Source organism: Rhinichthys klamathensis, unplaced genomic scaffold, assembly GCF_029890125.1.
Source record: "Rhinichthys klamathensis goyatoka isolate OS25496 unplaced genomic scaffold, OSU_Roscu_1.1 h1tg000657l_1, whole genome shotgun sequence".
NCBI classification, from domain to species: Eukaryota; Metazoa; Chordata; class Actinopteri; order Cypriniformes; family Leuciscidae; genus Rhinichthys; species Rhinichthys klamathensis.
In genome coordinates this window covers 658,081-684,111 of record NW_026607100.1, presented here as the reverse complement: position 1 = coordinate 684,111, position 26,031 = coordinate 658,081, and the positions used below count along the sequence as shown (strand labels likewise).

Below are 26,031 nucleotides of genomic sequence, written 5' to 3'. Positions count from 1 at the left end.
GTAAGTATATGTAGTTAATTAAAAATACTCCGTACTTATTTGAGTAATTACACTGTAACATCACCTTGAAATAAAATGTAACTGAATTTTAGGATTTGGCGAAAATCATTATGCTTAATAAGCGTTTCTCTGATGGTGCGCAAGATAATAAACAGGTAAGACCAGAAAACGTTTCTTTTTTCTCAAATTAGTATTTCATGCCCCCATCATTATTTATTTATGTATGTTGAAAGCAGTGTAATAAGTGATATTATGACTTAAATGTGGATCTTACTCGTTTGTCTAGGCTTGTCTGCTTGCTAGGAACATTTTTTCTTTGCGGAAGTTTTGCATTTAATGAGCTAATAAAATATTTCGACCCAAATCAATATTTTGTCTAATTATTTAGTAGTAGCCACTCTGCATTGTGGGTCCTGATTCTGAACTTTAATTTCAGTTGGGTAAAAATTTCATTTTGGTGCATCACAATTCTTATAATACATTAGAACCGGTTCTGAAACTGGTTTTTCTATGCGCTGTTTACAGTGAAGTACGGATACATTACAAGGATGTTATGACAACAGTAGGGAACTTACTTGTTGCGACATAACCCAGTTGAGGAACTAGATGCTCATCTGCAATGTTTTCTCTTCCTGGGACCAGTCTCTGGAATCTGGGAGGGTGAGGGTTCCCATCCACGTCCACCAGGAAGGGAGGAGGCATCAGGTGTGGGGCTTGCTGGGTCTGCTCATCCAGGACAAACCCATTCGAGTCCCGGATCAGTGGCCGATAGTCAGTGTGGAAAAACACCTGGTCTGGAAGCTACGGATCGTTTTGGAAAAATACATTAAAAGATGGAGAAGTTATATTTAGGAACTTGAATAGTTTTATACTAGCCGTCTTTGTGCAATAGACGTCAATTTATCAACTTCATACAAACCTTTTCATAAGGCTTAGAGGTCCCAAAGCCAAAAATAACCAGATGTCCATGAGAGTCCGTCATTGCAAAGCGATGCCCATCAGCGGTGAACTTACAGTCAAACACAGCACCATGTCCTTGACCTTCAATCTACACCACATAAAACAATTAATAACATTAGGACAAAAAAAAGTGAATGTCTAATAAATTAATGATAGGGCCTACAGTAATATTCTGCTAAATAAATTGCCAGTTGCAATTGTGATATTTTTTTTTATCTAAATTGACAGTAAAGATAGCAAAGACTTAGAAGTTACAAAATGCTGTTCTTCTAAACTTTAAACTCTCCAAAGAGTCCTGAAAAAAAATTATCACGTTTTCCACATACATATTAAGCAACACAACCGGTTTAAAAATGGATAACAATCAGAAATGTTTCTTAAGCAGCAAATCATCATATCAGAATGATTTCTGAAGGACCACGTGACACTGAAGACTGGAGTAATGATGCTGAAAACAGCTTTAAATCACAGGAAAAGATTACACTTTACTATGTGTTCACATGGAAAACAGTTCTTTTAAATTATAATAATATTTCACAATATTGCCGTTTTTACTGCACTTTGATCAACTAAACGCAGCCGTGGTGAGCAGAAGAAACTTTTAAAAAATGTTTTACAAATCTTACCGACCCCAAATTTTTTAATGGTAGTTTAAATAAAAAAAATGCATATAGTTTCAATATGATTAAATGTTACATATGTTTGAAGCTTGTTATTCGCCATAATGGCTATTCATCAGAATAACCATAAATACTCAAAAAAAGACAATATATAAATGTATTTCTCACTAAACCAGCATGACATTTGTAATACACCTGCACTGATTCAAATAAGTAGTTTTTAAATGTATTATATAGAAGCTCCATTTTATAAGGTTAAAAGTCGCTAAATAAAATGAATGGTTATTGACTATTAGGGGGCAGCCCCAGTGCACACTTGCTGTTGCGGCTGTACAAATTCGGGAAACAATACTGAAAGATCATTGGAATACTCTACCATATTAAAGTAATGCATGGTTTTAATGCCTCTGATGAGGTCCCATATGAAGACGTTCCCATCATGGCCTGCAGACAGCATGATGCGGGGGTCATAGGGATGTGGCTCCAAAACATACACCTCTGCCTCGTGACCCTGCGAGAAGGCGGAGAGAGATTCATTCAGCTCTATATAGCAAAAACAAATCCTATAAGCTTCACCTTTACAGCAGAAAATGCTCTTACTTTAAGGATATGTAGCAACTGTCCAGTGTAGGAATTCCACACTTTGAGAAGATAATTGTTGACGGCAGTGATGACTGCGTTATCATGGCGGTCCCAGGACACCATGGTGACTTTGGGTTTGAAGAAATTTTCATCCTCTGTTAAAGGTGCAGACCTTCAGTAAACAAGGAGGAAGAAACTTCATTAGCAGATCGAGTCACACTCGTTTTGAGTTCTCCAGAGGTTGTCCATACCCTGGAAGAGTGGCAGACATGTTCAATAAAATGCTCTTCCACTGGTGTCTCTGATGCAGGCGCCATATACGAGCAGTGCCGTCTCGACTGCCACTCACAAACCTAAGAGATATTGCAGAACGATAAATAAAACAGGAAGAACAAACTGAAGTACAATGACAGTAATGCACCAAAATTAATGTACAGAAACAGGTTATATTATATAAAGAAAAATGTAATAAACAATAAGATTAATGGCTTTATTTAATGAGCATTCAGATAAAAAACGAGCTGCATTTAAACCACATCAATGGCGGTCTGAAGCCCTGTAATATGCAATATAGCAGAGGTGTAAAGTCCAGGTTCAGAAAGTTAAAGTCCACCTCAGTATTTTGTTCCAATCCCCTGGATTTGCTAATTAGCAGTTTTTCAGCCAGGAGATTGAACTAACTAGTGTAATCAGCTGGCAGAGTTCATGGGTGGAATAAACATACGGCGGGACTTTTACTTTCTGACCCCTGGCGTTCACACCTCTGTATACTTAGCAAAAAGCTCATCTCTAGAATGATTTTTTCCAGCTAACTATCAAGCTAGGGACACTGGATGGCTTTCCTGAAGTAAATGTAACGGTACATGACCGTTTTATTCATGCCTTTCCGCGGTTGAAACACAGAGCGAACTGTGATTGCATAGATCATAAAAAAGCCCAAAACCCCAATCTCGATTAAATTAGTTTATTGTTGTTGTTATCATTTATGGATTTTTCTATTGTTGTATCGGTTATTGATACTTTTCCAGTGATATCTTTATTATCATTATTTGTTGTTGCTTTTACTATTGGTATATCTGTTATACTTACAGCTACTCTGGTTTATATGCTTCCATTCCCACACTTATATACACTCTCACACACACACATTAGTATGTTCGTCCTGTTTATTTTTTTATTTAGCACATATATATATAGTGTAACAATTTGTGTTTGCATAATTATATATAAAAAAGATCATAAAAAAGACTGCATAGACAAAAAAATAATCTTAATACATAAAAATGTTTTAATGTTTTAAAATGCTTTAGTCAACCCAGCCCTAACATACACACAGCTCACGTTCACTTGTTGTAGCTAATCTACTTTGAAATAGGCACTCATTAGAGAAGCGCTAATTAAACCATTTCAGTCAATGGTTTCGGCCCTCCAAAACAGTTTCTGCCCAAAAAAACATTGGTTTTATTAAACCACCAATATTACCTCTCTCCTGAATGACAGAACTGGATGCTGTCCACCTTGTCCTACAAATGAAACCCAGTATTGTGAATCAGGACACACCATAATGAGATATTCCCTCAAAATCTGTTGATTATTGACCTATTCCTAAAAACCGGGCGCTCTTACGGTGTGCGAGTCAAGCTCAGCTAGTTTTTCAGGACAGCCGCTGCCCAGGTAGTATATCCTGATGACATCATCTGTGCTTCCTGTTGCAAGGAACATGCCACCTGTACAAAGAGAAACAAATGCACACTGAGAAAGCCTTACGTAAACATACACTCGTGAAGAGAGAGAGAGAGAAACCCCTCCAGCAGTAGTTCGAACATTCGGGCCCTCTCACCAGGGCTGAAGGAAGAGCAGACTGTCTGAACACCAGGCCTCGGCTTCTCTGTGAACTTGTGTGGACGATCGCTGGCGGACATTAAAGGAAAGAAAGAAGAATGAACATCAATCTCTGACTGGCTTCTCATATTTTCATTCTAACTTGAATAACCCTCACCTGAAACAGCTATTATTCACATCCCACTGCCAGAAACACACCGTTGCATCAGTTCCTGTGGACACCAGGTACCTTCTGGAGCCCTTGACAAATGGAGAGAACTGCAAAGAGAAAGAGGAATCTAGTGTTAACATATTTTACATATTTGGAATGAAATTCTGTTTTTGTGTGGGAGAAGAACGTATGTCTGGGGAAAATGCAGACGGGGGAAGCAAATCTGGGCGACACAACCCCCCAGTTGTTTCATTTCAGCTCCAATGACGGCATCAAAACATTGAAAACTTGACGCTAAGCCCTCAGTACCGAGCCGATCCGTTCGCACGTGACTTTTATGAAGTGTTTCCCACACAGACTAATTCGTGGAGGTGCGCCACAGAATCAACACCGGCCGCCACATATTGCGTTTCGTTCATTTTGTTTAACACCATTTAAAACATGCAGCACATCAGTTGCATTTCCTTTCCCTGCTCTCCCTCCGTCTCTCTGTCACTCACGCGTCTCTCACTCACACACACACACACACACCCGTCCCGTGCACGTCTGTCTATGAGGTGCCGGACTGGACAAAAGCGAAGTGACACTGCACGAGAGAGACAGAGTGTGTCCGAGAGCGCGCTCGACAGTGCGCGAGAGAGAGACAGAGTGTGACTTTTATTTAAACTTATATAAACTAATATAATTTATTTTACTGGACAGTTTAAAGCTCATAACCATATTTTGCTGTAACTCGAAGTACTTAGAGTGCAGTGTTATGTTGCATCATGCAGTATTTGTGCTGAAAAGTAAGAGTAAATGTCTGTTGCCTCAATAAATTTAAGGTCATTCCTATTTTATTTGTGTAGTACATTTTAATCATTAACATTAAAGGCACACTTTTTACAACTAAAATAACAGTAAAGGGTAAAAAAACGGAATTCCCAAAAATTAAAACGGAAAAAACGGAATTTTATAGGGCCCTAAACATGCCTGTATAAGCAGCATTCAAACACACCCTTATTGATAAAGCGTACAGTTGTAGCATTTGTTTGTCTATGAGGTGTCTCTACCGAGAACACTGTGTTTTGCCCACAGGAAAACCGCCAGTTTACTAAAGAGCAGCCTTGATGCATGCTGTCGTCTAGACGGAACCATTCTTTTCCTATCGTCACACTCAATTATAGCAAATATCATAATCATGTTTATTCTGGTCAATATTGTAATACCGATTATTTAACATGATTATGAGCAGAGCCGGACAGTAACGGAGTACATTTACTTGAGTACAGTACTTAAGTACAATTTTGAGGGATCTGTACTTTACTCTAGTATCATTTTTGGGGATTACTCATGACTTTACTCAAGTACATTTGAGAGGCAAATATTGTATTCTTTACTCCAATACATTTCTATCCATAACCGTGAGTACCCGAGTAAAAAAAAAAATAAAGGTAAAAAAAAAGCAAAATCTCGGAAACCCTCAATTTGTTGTTTCCCTCTCAAACGTGATTGGATTGTGCAGGCGCCACTGATTGGGACAGCCTATCAGCAATCACTTTCAGCTTTCCGCCAAAGTCAACTCCATGGTCAGATTTTATATTACACATTAATGTAAGCCAAGCATTTGGTTTGATGTTCTTGAGTATGTGGTGTGTTTAACACAGTCAGTTTCAAATGTGGCAGTGGCGTAGCCACGAGGGATTTCTGATTTCTTAAAAAAAAAAACTTTAGGAGGCAAAATATATTTTTACTGATTATGTGAATTACACTGCGCAAACCAAAGTAGGCTACTACCCAGCGAATGAAGAAGGGTTGGCACAGTACATAAAATATTTATTTTATTTTATTTTTCCGGTTTGCATTTATGAGGAAAAAACTATGTTATGGACGTGTTCTCCGTTACAGACGTGAGCGCTCTGAAAGCGGCATAAAAAATGCTTTAAAACTTTCACAGAGACATCAAACAGAAAACACAAAACCTTTCTTTAACCTGAATTTCGTTTTTGCATTAATTGTATCTTAATTTTAATCAATGTTTCATCAACCAATTGCCTGGGTTTAATAAATAAGAAGTAAATAGCAGACGATAGATAAGAAACGGAGGCGCCGGCCTGTGAACTGGATCTCGTCTCATAAATGAACCGAAACTCAGTGTATAAGGTAGCCTACTTGCCTCTCATAGACATGTCTACTTTTAAACAGAAAAAATCAAAACGAAAGAAAACAGACTACAGACTGCTCTCTGCTTATGTAATCCGTATGAAATGTGCATTTCTCTCTGGCGCGTTCACTACTGAAGATCGCGAGTCAGCATCGTCAACTTCATCTAGCCGACACTGACAAAGAAAACACTTGTTTATTAACAAGTGTTTATTAATAAACAATTTTAAAGGCGTTTCACCGCACTCACGATAAACAAGGTGCCAGGCAGACACAACTAAACAACTCAGAAAATAAATAAACTGTCTGCACACTTGAATCCTTTAAAGCAATTTTAATTTAATTAAAATTGCTTTAAAGGATTCAAGTGTGCAGACAGTTTATTTATTTTCTGAGTTATTAATAAACAATTAAAATATCTCCTTGCTATATTTTACATATTCATAATCATTCCTTTTGCCGGTTCTATATGACAGCTTTTAGGTGCTTTATTGGCAGCGCCACCCTTACATGTGGTGTGTGTGTGTGTGTGTGTGTGTGTGCGTTGTCCCCGCATTTAAAGATGGGACCCCCAAAAAATTTTTATTAAATAAAGCAACATGGTAAAAAGATGAAAATGACTTTATTTTACTTTCAATTCCTTTTACATTCTCCAAGGTATTAACATTAACATTTTTCATAACTCCATGTAGGACGTTTCTGTGCATAAATGTAAGCACTGTGGCAGTAGATTAGTAATGCAATATTTAGAAAATCTACTCTTGTACTCTTGATACTCAAGTACTTTTAAAAACAAGTACTTTAGTACTTTTACTTAAGTAGACATCTGAATGTAGTACTTTTACTTGTACTTGAGTAAAATTTAGCAAGGGGTATCTGTACTTTTACTCAAGTAACAAAGCTCTGTACTCTGTCCGCCTCTGATTATGAGTGGTCTGATGACTAACGCCTTAAGTGAGCAAGATTTCTGAAGGATCATGTGACACTGGCTACGTTTACATGCACAACTTTTGTTTCAATCGGACTGAATTCATTCTGATTGATGAATCCGAACGTGGATGAGAATCCGAAACAAGGACTGGTGGGCCGTTGTCCTGCTCCACTTCACAGACGCCGAGTGAAAGGAGGATTATAGCATGAGGGGACACGCATTAATATGACACTTTATTCAACATGAACACAGCGCGTCATACGCCGCTACGCTATTTCAACGTCATTTTCAGTTTCGGTTTCAATCCGATCAAGTGTTTACATGTCCTCTCGATCGGATTAGAAAAGGAATAAACCCCCCCTTTCAATCGGATGGAAATGTCGTTGGGATCGAGCTCACTCGGATCGAGTAAGGCGTTTACATGAAGCTTTCAGTCCGATTGAGCCGTCAACCCGATTACTACCAGAGTGGTTGCATGTAAACGTAGCCACTGAAGACTGGAGTAATGATGCTGAAAATTTAGCTTTGGAATACATTTTTTTTAAATATGTTTTTATAACATATTCAAATAGAAAAGTGTCATTTCAAACTGAAGTAATATTTCACTATATTACTGTTTTTATTTTATTTTTCATCAATGCAGCGTTGTTGAACATAAGTGACTTCTCTCAAAAACATTAATTATTCCAAACTTTTGACCCATAGTGTGTGTGTATGATACACTGCTTATCAATTCTGATTCTTATCGATTCCTAATTTCGATTCATATTTAGTCTTATTGCAAAACATTTAATTGTAGCTGAATATAATGAGCAAAAGTCAACAGGCTAAAGAACACTAACACAAGGAGCGTTTGCCTGTGGTTTAAAAATACCATAGATGAACAACTAGCCTAACTAATATAAATGTCAAGCATTATTAAAGTCAAGTAAACACTCTGTAATTAAAAAAGAACAAATAAAAAAATTAGCAAGTGCAAAAAATAGATACAAGATTTTCAGGTACAAAAACTGTAATCAAATGTAAATAACACTGCACTTTAGAAATAAAATATACATTACAAATATAGTTACAAAAGTTATTCAGTCAAGAACGAGTGAATTTTCTCTGTCTTTTGATTAGTGTTATTATAGAGACGGCAGCGTGACTATTAGGCTGCTGTCACTTTAAGAGTTGCCCAATATAGTTACACAACACACGCCTGCAACACTGAAAACAGCGATCGAGTCGTCTCGCACTTGAATGGTTTAAAGTTATTGAAATGCTCACAAAGAAATCGATAAGAGGAATCGAAATTTAAATTTTATAACAAGTATCCGATTGCTGACCTCAAGTATTCGATTCCAGAATTGGAATCGATTTTCAATTTCCAACCCTAATGATGACGAAGAACTGCTATGTCACGTGAGCTTAGCTTTTTAAGCAACGCAAGGGGTAGAGTTATGTAAATGTTGGGACGTGGGTGCCAGAACTGAACTGAAACAATGTGCACTGTAGCACGATACTACAATCTCTCCTCAAAGGCAGATCGTGAAGACGTTTTAATCCTTCACAAACGTAAAAGGTGATATCACATGATCGTTCATACAGCGCTCTCACCTGTAAAGAGGTAATAGATCCACTGTGGCCCTGCAGGACCGCCACTGGGGCACAAGTACGAAGGCACCAGACTCGAATGGATTTGTCGCAGCTCCCGGCCGCAATAAGGGTGTTCTCAAAGTTAACGGCGAGGTCTGATATCTCAGCGTAATGTCCTCTGAGAGTGGAGTGAAGACTTCCGTCAAAGGAGGACCAGATCTTCACCAAGGCATCGTCTGAACCCTGCGGGTCAGGAAACGGACAGGGTCAAGCGTGGGACATCGAAGACCCAGAGCCGAGAACCCCAAGAGATTTGCAATTACGCTTACCGTAAAAATCCTGGAACCCGTCCGATCGAAGGCGATGCAGTACACGGCCGAGAGATGTCCCAGGATCCTCCTGTGCATCCTCATGTGCTGATAATTGCTGACAGGGTTAATGGAGCTGAAGCGCTGGGCTCCGGTGAGCTCTCGGCCTCGACACACCTCCACTGCAGTGACAGAGACATTGCATTTCCACAGTTTGCTAAGATAGAGCTCAAAATGCATTAAACGTGGATCAGGGATGGCTATGAGCCAAAGTGAGAGGGAAGGGTCAACAGGCCAGTGCTGCATTTATGCCATTATTTCAGTTTGCGGTGTCAAGTTTAATCGTCTTACATCAACGTTCATGGCGTGAGATACGATGCATTAAAATGGAGGCCATTAACACAGCATCCTTTTTTTTACCAATTCATGAGGGTGTACTAATGTTTCTTTTCCCCCACTTCTTTTATGACAACCAATCCATGCATAAAAATACTAATACTGTTTTTTAACTAGTGGTTTTATTACTTATTTAGCACAAAAATGTAGGAGAATGTGTTCCGTGGATTTTCACAAATTGTTTTGTTTATGGAAAAACATGAAAACATAGTCAGTTAATTTGATTTAGTTGATTAGTTTTGCCGCATTTAGATGTTTTTTTGCCATTGATCTGAACCGTTCTTCCTTATTTTCTCCTTAAAACTGCAGTGAACCAAAGACAGTCTCAAAAACACGGTTTGAAATCGCTGGTGTTTCTGACGTCACAAACTACCTTGTAACCAATCAGATCAACGTGTGATCGTCAACCAGTGGATCTCTGAGCTGAGTGAGTGAGTGAGTGAAGGCGGGGCTCATTTGCATATTCATAGAACCCTGTATACTAAATGAGGCAAGGGTGCCGAGTCAAATTTATTCAAGATATTTTAAAGGGGTCATGAACTGGCTTTTTAAATTGTTTTATATTGTTGTCTGAGGTCAACTTATGACGTCCGCTTGGTTTTTACATTCAAAAACATCAAAATGAATAAGTAATAGGCTATCTTCTACCCTAGTTTTGAGCCTAGCTCAAAAACGCTCGGTTTTTATGGGCGTCTCGCATTGAAGACTTGGAAGTAAACGCCCACTGCTGTGAGTGGATACCAGTTTTGCATATTATAATGAGGTAGGCCTATGTCATTTAGCTATGCGTGTAATGCACGAATCGGTGGGCGTGGCTAAACCGGCCGTGTTGAAGTGGGCGTTGATCTTCTGCGGGGGTGGTGTTTTATCCTCTTTGTCGTCATAGTTCCCCACTTTGAAAAACGTTTTTTGAAAGTCGTTTGCTGAGCCTGGTGTCAATAAAAGCTTTTATTGGACTAACAAGGACGTTTTCAGTTCTGAAACTTACAGGATATTCTTATAATTTGATGACCTCTTAGATGTCAAAAGCTCAAGGAAAATTTGATTTCTCAGTTCATCACCCCTTTAAGGCATGAAGAATTTTTTTTCAAGTAAAAAAATTTTTAAATGTAATTTTAGTGATCAACTATGAGTTTTAAGGGATACAATTATTGACTACAGGGGGACTTTAAATATTAACATTAATTTAGTAAAGAAAAATAGTGATGGTGAGTCTAGGTATAGCCTAATTGTCCATATTGTTGTAGTGTTTCAGTTTGCTATATTTTATTTATTAATTTTTATATAATGTATTTATTTTGTCTGTGTTCTTAACCTCTGGAAAATTCGATGTTAAGGCCACTGGTTCTTCGGCCTGATTATGTTTGCATTGATTTTTCTCTTTTAAGAGTTTAAGTTTGCTGCATAGGCTATTTATTTATTCGTTTTTTGATGCCCTACATTTTTAAAATATTTTAGTTAAATAAGATAAGGCTGTTATTTACAGGTTATTTATTTTGTTTGCATTCTGATCTCAAAAAAAGTTTGTGCAATGTTTGCCGGTGTCACTGCGGCAAGCTTACGATTTCTATTTTAAATGCTCATTATTATGGTTTAGTATCTCTCCACAGACTTAAATGAACTAGGTCTAGAAAATCTTTAGTCGTGGGCTGAAAACAATAAATAACTTATTCAACAAATAATTAATCAAATAATCAAATTATTCAACAAATAATAATCTTATTCAACAAATAACTTAAGTTAAAAATAAAATAAAAATAAGTTAAATTCACCATGCAAATCAAAAATGGCTATTCTTATTTTTATGGAATAGTCTAGTGTTTATTATAAGTGATTAATCCGGGGAGGGGACACATCACTACTTTTTTCATGTACCCTTGCAAAACAAAAAGAAAAAGCTAAGGAAAAATAAAAGCTTTCCCTCCCCCTCGCAACAGCAGCATCTCTTCTCTAATGCCGTTCTCCGCGTGAGCAAACAACAACTATCCAATCAATTCCCGACGGACACAATTAAGTCCTGCCCTACTGTTTCACTCAAGCGTATGCATCACAATAAGGGAAGAAAATATGTTTCATCTTCCATTTCATGCCAATAAAAGACAAAAGCAACCTTTATTTTTTCCTCTGAGTCAGTTAAAATTCAGCCAGGGCAAGAACTTTGTGTTACAGGTGAATAACTGAAGGTACTCACCAATATTGGCATCCCTGCAGCTTAAAGGCCTCTCTGGTGGTCTCCCTCTGTGAAGGGCCGCGAACGTGGAGGCTTTCCATCTGCTGCTGCAGTCTAGAGAGGTGGTGGTGACATTTAGACTTGGATAACTGACAGACTCACACCAAGGCCAATGCGGTTGAAAGCTCAGCCTGATCTCACCTTTTGACCGCCGCAGTAAAGAGTGTTTCCCGGCCCCCAGGAGAGAGTGCACTCCTGGCACACCTGACGGGACCTCCCGGTCCAGAATCGGACCGATCTGCTTGCATATCTGCAAAAGGTGATCTGGTGCGATATGTCTGTTGGCAGCAACCTAACAAAGAACAAAAGATCTTTACACCATTGTGGACGCAATAAAGTCGCTTAGTTTACTTCCGTCACGTTTACTAATGACATGCATTTCCAATTGAAAAAAAGAGTGGTCACTATATATTAGGTGTCTTTAACTACTGTGTACTTACAAAAATAAAAAAATAATTGTTAAGTACAACGCACTTATTGTATTGATGTTGCATTGAAAAGAAAAACCCACTTGTGCTGCTATTGAGGCAGATACAGGAAAGGTTTGCTGGTATGGGTACGGACAGGTTTGCTGGTATGAGTAGGTTTAATAGGAGTGGGTTAAAAGGGAAGGGAAGGGTCAACAGTGTAATTATAGATGTAATTACAGAAATTATTTACAGATGTAATCATATGCACATATACTTGTACTTTAAATACAAGTACAATGTTTAAAAACATGTACGCAATAAGTGCATTATATCAAATGATTAATTCAAATCTTAGTACATATTAAACTATATAAAGTGGGACCAAAATACAAACATTTAATATTGAATTATTTGTAATAGCAATACCTGTCCTTAACACTAAGTATATTAATCTTTTTTTGCACCTTAGGTAATCCTTGTTTATTTAAGAAAGCTTTTGGTTGATGGGTTTTAACTAGTGTCACTTTGATTTTACATATGTACTATATATACATTTTTATATTGTTTATAAGGTTTTGTTTTTACCTTTCTCGTGTACAGAACTTAAACTTTACTTACTTAACCAATCAAACAGACAACTATATTCTAATTTTAAGTAGCTGTCTTGTTAAATTACCGTATGTCAATTTAAACGGTTAAGATAACTGACTGTGGTCGCTCGCGACCCCTCAGGAAAACATAAATAAAAACCCAGTCTCATGCGGCTGAGTGCAGGGAGTTTATGCAAATCATGTCCTTTTATCGGCCAATCAGAGCGCAGGTCACATGCAAAATAAAAAGCCGACAGCGAGTCCTGATATCTGATTGGACGATTTAATATCGTGACGTAGCCACAACCCGACGAGGCCCCACCCTAACTGCAATACAGCACTAAATAATAGGGAAGCAGTCAAAACACAGAGAACCCCCAAGAACTGCTCGCAATAATAACGCTATACGAGCAAATCAAAGTTGTCAAAGATAATACGCATGTATAACAAAACGGAAGGAAATAATTCAGATGCCTGTCATTTAAAGTCGAGCATAATTCGGTCACAAAACACACACGTGTGAGAATTAAACACACACCATGATGCACATGCTCCAGAAAAAAATCAAAACACTTAACTTACCAAATCTTCATAAGATCGTGGGTGTTCATTTCCTTCCCAATCCAGCCGACGTGGAAGGAGCTACCAAAAAATAAAATAAGCCGGGTTAATGAGAAATGCGAAAGGAAAGCGACTCACGCCAAGTTGTCTTAATAATAACATTAGCGGAAAATGTAAACAAAGTTGAAGGCAAGAGATAATGAAAAGTAGCATATCGCCGAATCCATGTTTCAATCCAAGAGGGAGCCAAACAACACACAGACTGATGGACATGAAGTACTCGAGCAACACACCTGGTTTTCCTCCAGCTCACACACGAGAGCCTGCAACAGATGATAACGAGCTCAGTTCAACACGAGCATCGTTTAAAACACACAATTCTCGCATTAAAGTCTCGACGGCTGAAGTCAACTCACCTCGGCCGCTTTCCGACACGGCCCCGTGCTCAAATAGCGCGATATCAAGTAATATAACTCTGCGAAAGGACACCGTTTATTATTGGATTTGCGACACAGAAGCTATAAAGTACCGGTTATTAATATTCCTAAATACTACTTTTTTGTGGCTTACCCGATTCAAGGGGCGAAATACTCCCATTTCTGGCTGCAGGATCGGCCATAGCTCAAAGAATACGGTGTTAGGAGACGAACTTTATGTGTAGTTTGTAAATTATATAATTATTTAATGTCGATTGTACGCTTCGTACCCCTCCACGATTGCTCCCGCTTTCTGTACGGCCAGTTTTCGGTCGCCATTGGAAGTATGAGGCCTGAGCTCATCGTAGCTACTTCCGGTTGAGCACCGGAAACAGGGGGAGGGGGTTCAACCGCTCGTGTTCTCCTTCAGCAAAACAGAAGCCACGCGGAGGTTTAAAAACACAAACGTTCAATGTTCATGTCGAAACGTTTATTGTCGTGTCGTTAAAAGCAAACCCTTTCCTCGAAGAACGACGAAAACGCGCGTTCCTGTTCGAGGAAGGTCGAGCGGCTCGTTCATGACGTCACGTTGAATGGCGACAGTAGAAACCGTTTATCTTTTGTCTATAAAACAGTCTGAGAACCTGATGGTTTGAATATTTAAAGATATGCAAACGACTAACATTCACCACTCCTACTTATTACATGCTTGCGGGATGTATATTATATGAAATGTGCCGAATGTACTTGATTAACACACATATGCCCACTGACAGAAACGGCACATATTCTGAGGTAGAACAATGCAATAATAGACCAAACCTTTGGATCTTTTGTCTTCTGATTTTTTTTTTATTATTATCAAAAAGCAGTTGCAAGTGTATCAGTGTCTATGCATGAAAAACAAAACATCAAATCAAGGGACTTATTTTCAAGAGAGCAAGCATACTATTCTTGCAAAACCTTTTACAAAATAGGCTTGTTAGGTTTTTAAATAATAAAGATGTTACAGTTCCTATTGCTGATCATATTCATTCATATTGTTTATAACTATATTATTATTGCACAGATATATAAAGTTGAATGTATAAGTATATCCAACTTTACCCACATACAGACCGCACTTTCATGTAAAAGCGATACTATATGCCAAATCTCAAATTCTTGATTGTTTATATCATTTCAAAATGTAAACTATATGTAAACCCAGCAGTAATCTGTTAAATGTGACTATAAGGCACTTATCTTCATAGATATTACAATCATTAACATTGTGTTTTGCTGTAAAACTGCTTTGAAACAACAGAAGATTGTGAAAAGTGCTATAGAAATCAAATTGTTCAGATTTGGAGACATTCTGGTTGTCAGTCACATTTACTCTGTCCTTTGTTACTGGGTAGAACTACACCTGCAATTACTCTGCTACGAGTACTTGAGGAAACGGACTGACATACATCCACTTAAATTACATTATGTGGTTAAAACACATCATTCTGAGGTTTCATTTGTTTGCAGATGCCACTTACTTTTATATTTGGGTGTCCTTGAGTGTCTACATACCTATGGACCCAATATGTATACTGTAGTGAAACTCTGTAGTTACACTTTTATAATGTTGTATTTTAATATGAATAAATGAACAAAATACATAGCTAGTGCAAAGTGTTGATTAAATGATGATTACAATGCTGTGGACCGGACGTGTGTATGAATATTGGTCACATACTTTCAGCCTGACTTTTAAGACACTAAAATAAAAGCTTCCAAAAATGTAGACCCTAATTCCTAAATGACATGGATGTTTTATCTCCTTATCACAGAAAACATAAGAAACTCTGTTTGGATTCACAAACAATGAAATTGTTTTCATTGTTTGTGAAATGTTTTTTTTTTTTTTTTATAAAACCTGGCACAATCCAGAACACACACACACACAAATGAAGAGATGAGACCATAGAACATCCCCTCACACACACACCTAGAAATTCCCATTAAAATGAATTTAATGTCATATAATGGGGCCGTGTTCTTTTTCTTCAAATAAAAATCAACCAGTGGCAATGCAGATATTAAGATATATGCAGAACAGTGAAATAAGGATTCCCAATCCCAGCTTCATCAATGAAGAGTTTATAATAGATATTATAGAGTTTATAATCAGGTCTGTGTTCAGATTTATTTCCAAATATCTAAATGTCAAATTATTTTATGGACATTAGACTGAAGACTGGCTCCCACATTTTGACAAATTTATAAATATATTCATATAAGCTCCCAAAAAGCAATTTCTAGCCAATGATATAATATGAAATATTACACAAACTATATATATAAATATATATACATACACATTTAAAATGCATGTCAATGAAGAACGACTTTTCTAGCTATTCCTTTACACCTGGATTTCATCTGTTGGATATTGAATCTTTTGTTCTATTTAATCATAGAAAGGAAAACAGTAGGGCAAAAAATCATGGTGAAATAACACCCATTTTATTGGCATATCATACCACTCATTACAGAGACAGCTACATAAAAAAAAAAAAGGAAATAAAAAAGAAACTGTACATTTAACCTAAAAACCTTGAGTGATATAGCTACTGCTGGCATGTTCACGTGAAAGAAATTACAGTAATTTTCTTATAACATAAGCTACAACCTGCATGTTTAACACTGTAACACAGCTCTGTTATTAGCTTTGCTAACACACACGATTCCATTTTTCATCCTCTTAAAGTACCATCACATACTGCATATAGAAATTATGAAAACCTTTTCACAGCAGCTATACAACAACGTTATTGCAATGCTATCACCACACAGAGACAAAAGTCAATGTAAAGCACAAATCTGATGAGTGTTCCAGTACTAGTGAGCAGGATCATTATTCAAAGCGGTTGATTCATAAAACGGTTTGAATAAAGAGGTTTCAATTTATAGAATACAGCTTACAATAAAAACAAACAAACCATAAAACAAAGAACCCCCTTCCCCATACAACACGGGCTACACACAGACGTCCGTCACATTGCCTATGGAATGATAGTGTCTCAGGCAAACACTCCCAGTTTCAGGAAATTTCATTTTTAAAGTTTTAAAAATGGCACAATCGCATCATCTGTTGCAACCTGTTCCCGCTCCCCTCCCTTCTTTAAAAACAAAACAGAGTCAGAAAAATAAAATAACAACAAGTAGTCATTAGTTGTTTCATGACTGCAAATCTTCTTCAGGAAAAACTGGAGTGGGAAAAGATGGGATCCCTCTTCTAAGGCTTTTCTCTTGAAAGTCATCTATAAAATGAGCTTCTAATATTGAACTACTAAAAACCTGCCCTTTTTTTTGTTTTGTTTTTTAGAAAATAGTCAATAAAAATATTCCTCTGTATTGTACAAGAAAAGAGGTATCGGAGCTCTGGTGAAATGTAATCTACGTTATTTAGCAGCTCCCTCTTTCTGGTCGGCCTCCTCTTCCTCTTCCTCGCCGTTGTCCTCCTGTAACAAACAAACAAACTCATAAATAACCTTAGCCACAGATAAAACCCTCTATTCTCTAGCACTAATGAGCAGGCGATATCACACAGGACCTCAGTGGGATGCATTCATTAGAAATGGACTCACTTCATCAGCTTTGGTCTCTCCGTTCTCCGCCGGGGTTTTCTCGTCCTCGGGCTTCGCGTCCTCTTTCTTCTCCTCTGGTTTGGCCTTTTCTACATCCTTGGCCTTCTTGCCCCTCGCAGGCGCCGCCTTCTGTGAGGTTCCAGAAAATACACGGTTAAGCTGTTGCCCATAACATTCATAAAGCTCGTTTCGGTAACTGACTTACCTTTGGCTTGGGCTTGGCCTCAGACTTTGTCGTTTGGGGTTTCTGTGAAACAGAAGTTCAGCGTCAGCCATGTGCATCGCCAAAAGGGAATTGTGTAAATATGAAATCAGGGGGACTGACAAAACCAACTTACTCCTTGAAGTCTCTCAGACCGTCTTTTGGGCTGTGGGGTTATTGGATGAGGACAAGATGGGAAGGCAATGAAAGAAAACAGGCATTAAGTATCAGAGTTGTATGATAAACTGTGTTATAGGGTACAACGGGGCTAAAGGCACATTTTATTTGATTTTCCTCTAAACCACTAGATGGCACAAAACTTGCCGCAGCACTTTCCAAAACATCCGCTTTTCAAGATAAACGTGGAAATTTATCAGCGAAAAGTTGATTTGGTTTAATATTTAATGATTTTTTTTTTTTTTATGTTGTAGATTTTAGTAGCAACTGATATTTGCTAAAATTATTGAATATATTTTGTGACAAAGGTCGTCTTTATGATTTTCAGTTTTGCTCAAGGTAATTAAAGCAACAGTTTTTTAATAATGGAAGAATATGTAAAAGTATGGTATTTGGGGTAAAAGGCACAATAATAATCATGATAATATCTATCTATCTGACTTTTCCATTTGTTTACATGGTTAGATTCAGATATGAAATATGATATATAGTTGGGTGTAGGGCTGTGAAATGATTAATCACATCCAAAATAAGTTTGTTTACACATAATATGTGTATGATTATTTTGTATATATAAATACATACATGCATGTTTATATTAAATATTTTTTTATTTATATATACAATAATTTATAATATAAATATTAAATATATATTTTATTTTTATATATAAATAATCAATAAATATATATACACACACACACATGCAAATGTGTCTTAAATATATACATGCATGTGTGTGTATATTTACATATACAAAATAATTATACACAGTACACACATATTTTATGTAAACACAAACTTTTATTTTGGATGTGATTAATAGTTTCACAGCCCTAGTTGGGTGTCCACCTTAGAGATAATCACAATAATTATAATGAAACCATATTTAAAAATGTGATATTAATCACAATAAAATATGATTGATTTTTACTACTGTAAATCTATGTTAAATTATTATGGTATCTCCTTCAATGCTTTCAGAATCGTTACTTTTTAGACTAATTTTGGTTCTGTATTCTTAAAATATATTTTAATATAAACATTTTAATGACAGTATATTTACTGAACAAAAATTAATATATATATATATAAAAAAAAACTTAAACTTTGCTAAAGTGATTGTTTTGAACAAGCATTAACTTTATATAAATAATGTGTGTATTTTGCCCCATGCTTGATCAGCCTTTTACTCCATCTCATACATTTAGAAGTAAATGTAATAAATAATTTTAATAAAATGTATGATATATGTACACAAAATCTATTGCTCTATAAATGTTCAATGCATGTATATATATTTTCTGCACTCATACACCATGCGAGTAGTGAAACCCCCACTGTTCTCAAGGTGTGCCTTTAGCCCCGCTGAACCCTCCACATGTACCAGTGATATGGACTGAGACTCACCCCGGCTGCTTCAGTGTCATTGTTAGCCTGTAGCAGAGGAAACACACGCTGTTAGTATGTGTACATGATGGCTGACTGAGGGGGAGGTGTCGTACCCCCCACACCCCCTCCAAGTTATGTGCAATTATGTAATCTAAAAGTGCAATGTGGGGGGAGGGGTCCCGTGCAGCGTCATACATTCAATCCAATTCCTTCATCGTACGAGTTAAATCCGTCGAGAAAACACAGCGAAATAAAATAAAAGTAAACAGAATTACCAGACGGGGTAGTTTACGACAGCGCGCTTATTTACGGCAGATTTGCGGGGCGTAGCTAACGTATTATTATTATCATCGCTATTAGCGATGTTTTTAACGACAAATGTCCGTGTCGAAGGGAGGAGGGGAACATTAGCTCCGCCCCCAAGACACAATGCACGAGCAAACACGGTAAAATCGACACATTCCGCCTAAGTTTGTGAACATAAACCAGCTTTGGCGTCGAGCTTTCCTTTAGTAGTTAAATAAAACGCGAATAAAGTCGGTGAAAACTTCCTTAATGCACTTTACAAAGTCCGTTTCGAAGGTCAAATGAAAAATACAGTCACGCAAATACTTCCGTTATGAAATAAACCTGCTAGGATAACAAACTCATTTGAATAAGGCATGAAACGTGTTATAGTAAGGCAGCCATGACTCTCAAGACTAAGGTGTGTGTGTGTCCTACTCGAGGACCATATGGATTCGTACACAACTAACGTTACACATGTATTTACAGTTACACAAGGGCCTAACAAAGACCTCACGATGTCCTCAAACATACAACTTTCATTAATTCGCATGTTTATGGTTATAAAGATCGGAAAACACCGCAGTTAAAAGGGAAAACATTTGCAGGACAAGCTGTTCTCCATGAGGAATATCATGCCCAAACATTACGACGTTACATCCCTTTGTGTGATTATTACTTTGCGTATTATTATTTTTTATATCTTTAATGTTAAAGTTAAGGCGAGAATGCGCTTTATAATGTGTTTTTTTATAATAAAAAAATAATTAAACATCCACTCGCAGTCGACACACTCTAAGTAAAAAGGCGCCAGATTCATGCCACCGACTCCCCTGCCCTAGATTACGAATTAACACATGCACAAATGCAGTAAACACTCATATAACTTCACATAAAGCGTCCTACCGACGTGCATATTTAATTATTGCATGCTTTTAAAATCACACATTATAAAACAGAATAAAATATCCAAAAATGTTGAACTTACTTTGCTCCTTTTCGGCATGGCTGCTTAAAGCTTGTGTGCTTTTAGAACAAAAAGAGGAAAATAAATTAAAATAGCTTACGCACTGGTAAGTAAAGTGTAAAAACCAGGTCTAGGAAACACTGAAGCAAGCATTAATGTTCTGTCGGAACAGAAACTAGCTGAAACCGGATTGGATCTCCCCTTTCTATATTCTTTCCACTGTAGCACTAACCTGATGCGCGCTACGCTCCGCCCCTTCTCGGCGCTGATTGGCTGAAACGTCCTGGCAACCACATTTCAAACCAAAGCAAAGTGCCCGTGTGGATAGGTTGAGATGTCAATCACAGACGTGCTTGTATCTGTACTTTAGGCGCCACTTTCTGCATTTGTTGTTTCAGTAAGCAACTAAGCATGTAAATATATTTTTAGTATTGGTTGCATAATGAATTGGTTATAGATATTCATGCTTTGCAGATAATTTAATGCATTTAAAGAAACACGTCGCTTCTTAAGAAAAAAAAAACGCTTTTTGTCTTATAAACATTACCTTTTCAGGTAGTTTAATGTTGCATATTTTTTGATTACATAAGCATATGTTAAACATGTAACGTGAACCGGTTAAAGGCAGTGTTTGTATTATTGGGGGGAGGATCAGGGTGATGAAAAGAAAATGGCTGCCGGGTTTAACTGGTTCCTTGTACTGAGCTGTGTGTTTCTGTGCAACCTCGTCAAAACACTCCTGCCATCCATTTCTTCATTTGTAAGTATTGATTCAATGGGGTTTTAGGGACGCTTAAGCACATCTATATTTTCAAAAGTATATTCGTCGTGATGTGACGCCATTATAATGCTCGGTGTTACAGCATGTCTGCTACCCCTACAGGAGCTTCATGTAGTCACAGCAAACAAAAGCTGCTCTGTTAAACTACCACAATTATTTAGCTTTTACTAAGTAAAACTCATTCGTTAACACCAACTAGCGGTCAGTAGTACTAGGACAAAACAAACGTTTGATGTGGACGTATTAATATTTTTACAAACCAATAAAAAGTGCCATTCTTTCATGAATTAGGCAAAGCCTTGTTACTTGGATGTACACATACTGAATGATCATTTATTAATGTAACATGCCATTTCATGTAAATGGTACTCCAACATGCTCGTACCATACATGTCCAAAAAACAACATACCATATTCAAAAACATGCTAATGTCTGTTTTTTTTTTATGTTTAGATTATTGTTGTCATTATAAAGTCATATATAAAAGTGATATAGAGATATAAATTGTGAGGGGGGGGGGAAAGTCAACTGTGAGATAAAAAGTTGCAACTACCTTTTTATTTTGTTATTCTGTGGCAGAAAATAAAACTGAATTTTAAGATGTAAACTCAGAATTCTGAGAAAAAAGTAAAAACTGTGAGATATAAACTCGTAATTGAGAGATGGGAAGAGTCAAAACTGAAATATAAACTCGTAATTGAGAGAAAAAAGTCAGAGTTGTGAGATAAACATTGCAATTACCTTTTTAATGTTTTTATTCCGTGTCGAAAACGAACTTCCATAGCCTTCTTAGATCTTCATCAGTAATAACAATAAATCTCCCTTTTGATTCCCTTTTTTTGGGGGTATTTAGCGTAAAATCTTTGAGTACATTTGAATGGATCTAAAATGAATAAGCACCTGTAACATTATAAGATTTTGTGTTTGTTCTCATAGCTGTCGAAGATCTTCCATAAAGATGCTGATCAGGAGACTGAGATGAGGACGGAGATCCAGAACATGAGGATGGAGCTGTCCAGCATCAACATGATGGATGAGTTTGCCAGATACGCTAGACTGGAACGCAAGATCAACAAGATGACTGATCAACTGAAGACTCTAGGTAAACACAACCTCATGAGTTTTTATTTTGTGACTCTTTATAGGTGCATGTGCAGCAAGATTGCAGATGAAGTGACAAGCTAATGATTGCTTTCTAACCAGCACAACACCGAAAGAAGCCGACAAAACAGCCAAAATGTGTCGCAACTTGTGTAATATTCATATATTGTAAACAAGGAGCAAAGGGCAGCAAGTGTTAAGATGTTTACAGCCAGCGGCACACCTGATGAAAGTCAAACTAGCATGAAACTCTCCAAAATGGCTTTGGTGAGCTAGTTTGTTTGATTGCCCATGTCCACTTTATAGTAGGGCGAAAACTGAGGAACCAAAAGTTTCTTCACTTCACAGGCCAAGTGTGGAAAATGGCAGGTGGGTTTCAGATAACGGCTTCAGTATTCATGAAGGAAGACAAATGGCTCAGCTGCTGCCTGTCGCTGTCCTTCATGTCTAGTGTAGCCACAGTTATTGGACTTGTTAGTTATATAACTTGTTAAAGGGTTAGTTTACCCAAAAATAAAAATGATATCATCAATTACTTGATCCAGTCCCATAAGACTTGTTCATCTCCAAAACACCAATGAAGAGACTTTGAATGAATCCTGAGAGATTTCTGTAGTTTAATCCAAGTGTCCTGAAGAGATACAGTCACTTTATGCTAGGGCTACACTATTTGGGGAATAAAAACTACCGGTAATAGCATTTTCTGATAAAAATGTGTGATTTAAAGTAAAATCCAGGTTTGTTGTGCTTGTTTGTAGGGCTGCACATTTTGGCCAAACGTTTGTGATTATATATCTGTAATAATAATAAAATAATGAATGAATTAATATACATTTAATTGGTTCTTGTGCAATAAGCAAGCATGTTTCTTTTTACCATATTTTATGTGATCTACATATGTGCATTGATGTTTATATGAGAATAAAAAGACTAAATTTACTCTGTTCATCATATAAAGTGTTTGTGTCTCTTCAGAAGACCTGGATTAAATCGCTTGGTATTGGATTTCTAAATTCCATCCATTTAGCTTGATATTGGATGGAATATGGATTTGTTTTACAATGGCTTCATGAACTTTTTGAGGGCATCAAAAGTTTTGTTGTTATGGACTTTCAAAAGAGAGACAGAAACCTTGATCATTTGTGTTTTGAAGATTGAGAAGTATAAGTCTTATGGGTTTGGAGTGACATGAGGGTGAGATATGACATCCAAAGTCTAAAATGGTTTTGATCCGTGTGTGTGTGTAGATCATTGTCTACATCTGTAGAACCTGACCATGTAAACATGGACAGGGATTCACACTGTTGGCCTCCAAAAGAACAAAAATGCACCTTGAATGTAGCTCACGTGACTCTTGTGCTATGAGCAACAGACCAAAATTGACATGAATAACTTGTGAAAATCTTTAATCTCATGGGTGCCCAATCCTCCTCCTGGAGAACTGCGTTTCTGTAAAGTTCAGCTCTGATCAAACACATGTGAAGCTGCTGATTAAGATCTTCAGGAGTGCTGGATAATACCAGCAGGGTTGGACGGGTTGGGACGGGAATAAATTATTTGTTTTAAAGCAGGGTTTAGGGAAGAGCACTGCCCTGCAGAGTTTACCTCTGACACTAATGTCTTCAGACAGAGATGGTCTTCTTATTGGTTCTACCATTGGAGAAAGTGTAATGGCCAACTTGGATCACGTGTGCCTAGATAACCAATCACATTACATGGGCTGTATTTAAGTTTTTTTTTATGCCCTTCCCTTCAGAGTTGCTAGAAAATGACAGTCAGGTACAGGGTTTGACCGAAACTCTGCAGGGTTGTGGCCTTCTGGGACTGGATTTGAGAAAGATAGAAATTCGCTTAGGCCTTTTCTTTATATTCTTTGTTTTTTTTTTTCTTCTTCTTTACAGTCAAATCAAGAACTGCACAACAAGCCAAAATGAAATGGATTGTGAATATAGTATTTTACATTTCTCAGGTGAGTTAGGAGCATTTTTAATTTGTGTATTAACCCCATGAAGCCTACTGTATCATATTTGATATGCAAATTTCAACCTGATCAAAACTTTGCTGATAAACCTGCTGTGCACAATATAAGTAAAAGGCCGTTTAGTATAATTGTAAAAGCGTCCACTTTCAGACCATGCTCCATGCCTATGTTTGCTATGAAAACTTACTGTAGTGGTAAACACAAAAATAATTTTATATATTGTTAGTAATATTTTTCTAGATGAACATTTTCTGGACTGAAGCAACTTAGGTTTACTTGATTACCCATACATCATGTTTTAGAAAAATCGTATTGAGTGACAGCTGATATTTATTATTTATATGCATTTTATGTTAGTAGTCTACTATACTGTTTTAAAGATCTCATAGAAGATTCTCGACTAATTAATACGCAAACATTTTTAGATTTTGTCTAAAGGTTGAATGAATTCTTCAATTTCAAGAAATTCATTTTTTTCTGACTCTCATTTCATATGTCAGGCTTTACAGTGTTAATATGATGTATGTATCTGCATTGTGCATTTCTCTCATAATGGCATGTTGTTCTGTTTTCTGCTGTGTGTTGTTAGGCGGCCGTCATGATCTCACTCATATTGAAGTATTACGCAGATCCGGTCACAGTTGTGCCCAGTAAATGGATTGCTCCGCTGGAGAGACTAGTAGCCTTTCCTTCTGGAGTTGCAGGTATGTCCCAGTATTTGATGGCCACTTTGATGGGATAGTGGGATAAATTATTGATTTTAAAAGTCTTTACCAAAGTGACATCTAAATATATTCATGATTTACATGCCATATGGATAAAATAAATGTAATGGCATGGAGTTTAGAGTGTTATAATGTGTTTTTTCCCCTGATTTTTCTCAGGTGGTGTTGGAATCACATGCTGGCTAGTTGTCTGCAACAAGGTGGTGGCCATCGTTCTACACGCTATCAGTTAAACTAACCGCTTCATATCAACACCAATACACACACAGTCACTGGATTTTCATGAGTGGCCTAAACAAGAGCAGGGCTCAAGACATCTGGCCTTATCTCAGTGATTCTTTTAATGAAACGAAAATACCATTCACTGTTCCGTTAAACAGTTCAAGTCTGTGGTAAATGTACAAGTTGTTGTTTAATGACATTAAAATCTTTTATTTGCATTTAGTTAGAAAATGCTGACATGTGAACATTCCTAACAAATGGCAAAACACTGGTTTAAGCTTTATTATATAAGTTGATACCATCAAAAGATTGTTTATTTATTACTTGTACCATAATTGTATATTTGGGCTTGCTTTGGTGTTAGTTTTTTTTTTGTGTGTGTCAGTGTTACAAATCTATTTATTGATTGTATTTCAAAAAAAAATGTCCATGTATTAATAAATGTGAAAATGAGGTATGTGAGTTTTATTGCTTCAATTGCCTTTATAGTGGCAAGTATTTGTTTAGGAACCCTTTGGAAATAACTGGATTTCTGCATCGATTACTGGTAACGCTTCCTTTTACAGTCCTGTTACCCATGTACTTATAGTAATTATAACTACTGGGTAATAACTAGGTACTAACCCTGAACCTAACCCATGCACTAACCTTATATTAGCCAGTACTTTAAAGGTAAGTACACGTAAGTACTGTAAAAGGAAGCGTTACCCGATTACTCATACAATTTGTTCTGTTCTGGCTAAACTAATAACACAAACAATTGAACCTTTTACAGTTTTAATGGATATACTAAGTAATCATTCCCAGTGCAGGGTGAAAAAAGAATGAATTTAGTAACTTCTCGATCCCCCTTTAGCAGA

At 37.0% G+C, this 26,031-nt stretch overlaps 3 protein-coding genes across 4 annotated transcripts in view; 1 reads left to right on the top strand and 2 right to left on the bottom strand.

Moving 5' to 3' along the window:
- brwd1 (bromodomain and WD repeat domain containing 1) overlaps positions 1 to 14,107 on the bottom strand; it is a 32,147-nt gene extending 18,040 nt beyond the window's left edge. The window contains exons 1-17 of one of the 2 annotated variants that reach the window (XM_056241644.1): positions 13,872 to 14,107; positions 13,718 to 13,776; positions 13,595 to 13,624; positions 13,323 to 13,382; positions 11,882 to 12,032; positions 11,702 to 11,794; positions 9,136 to 9,296; positions 8,828 to 9,049; positions 4,162 to 4,262; positions 4,003 to 4,073; positions 3,789 to 3,889; positions 3,645 to 3,685; positions 2,414 to 2,515; positions 2,181 to 2,334; positions 1,957 to 2,091; positions 920 to 1,048; positions 576 to 801 (exon numbers count right to left, since the gene is read on the bottom strand). In XM_056241644.1, coding sequence (XP_056097619.1) covers positions 576 to 801; positions 920 to 1,048; positions 1,957 to 2,091; positions 2,181 to 2,334; positions 2,414 to 2,515; positions 3,645 to 3,685; positions 3,789 to 3,889; positions 4,003 to 4,073; positions 4,162 to 4,262; positions 8,828 to 9,049; positions 9,136 to 9,296; positions 11,702 to 11,794; positions 11,882 to 12,032; positions 13,323 to 13,382; positions 13,595 to 13,624; positions 13,718 to 13,776; positions 13,872 to 13,920 — 1,885 coding nt within the window. In that variant the 5' untranslated portion in view covers positions 13,921 to 14,107. The remainder of the gene's footprint in view (positions 1 to 575; positions 802 to 919; positions 1,049 to 1,956; positions 2,092 to 2,180; positions 2,335 to 2,413; positions 2,516 to 3,644; positions 3,686 to 3,788; positions 3,890 to 4,002; positions 4,074 to 4,161; positions 4,263 to 8,827; positions 9,050 to 9,135; positions 9,297 to 11,701; positions 11,795 to 11,881; positions 12,033 to 13,322; positions 13,383 to 13,594; positions 13,625 to 13,717; positions 13,777 to 13,871) is intronic. The other variant, XM_056241642.1, reaches the window with a different exon arrangement.
- A 2,084-nt stretch (positions 14,108 to 16,191) lies between these two features.
- hmgn1a (high mobility group nucleosome binding domain 1a) lies at positions 16,192 to 20,567 on the bottom strand. Its single transcript, XM_056241620.1, has 6 exons — positions 20,382 to 20,567; positions 19,127 to 19,153; positions 17,676 to 17,705; positions 17,543 to 17,584; positions 17,338 to 17,466; positions 16,192 to 17,211 (listed from the first exon to the last, which is right to left on the bottom strand). The coding sequence occupies exons 1-6, from the start codon at positions 20,397 to 20,399 to the stop codon at positions 17,152 to 17,154; spliced, it is 306 nt and encodes a 101-aa protein (XP_056097595.1). The 5' UTR covers positions 20,400 to 20,567; the 3' UTR covers positions 16,192 to 17,151.
- A 413-nt stretch (positions 20,568 to 20,980) lies between these two features.
- get1 (guided entry of tail-anchored proteins factor 1) lies at positions 20,981 to 25,625 on the top strand. The gene is made up of 5 exons (XM_056241619.1): positions 20,981 to 21,120; positions 22,079 to 22,244; positions 24,145 to 24,212; positions 24,814 to 24,928; positions 25,109 to 25,625. Exons 1-5 carry the CDS (start codon positions 21,031 to 21,033, stop codon positions 25,180 to 25,182), a joined length of 513 nt encoding a protein of 170 aa, XP_056097594.1. The 5' UTR covers positions 20,981 to 21,030; the 3' UTR covers positions 25,183 to 25,625.
- Positions 25,626 to 26,031: the final 406 nt, after the last annotated feature.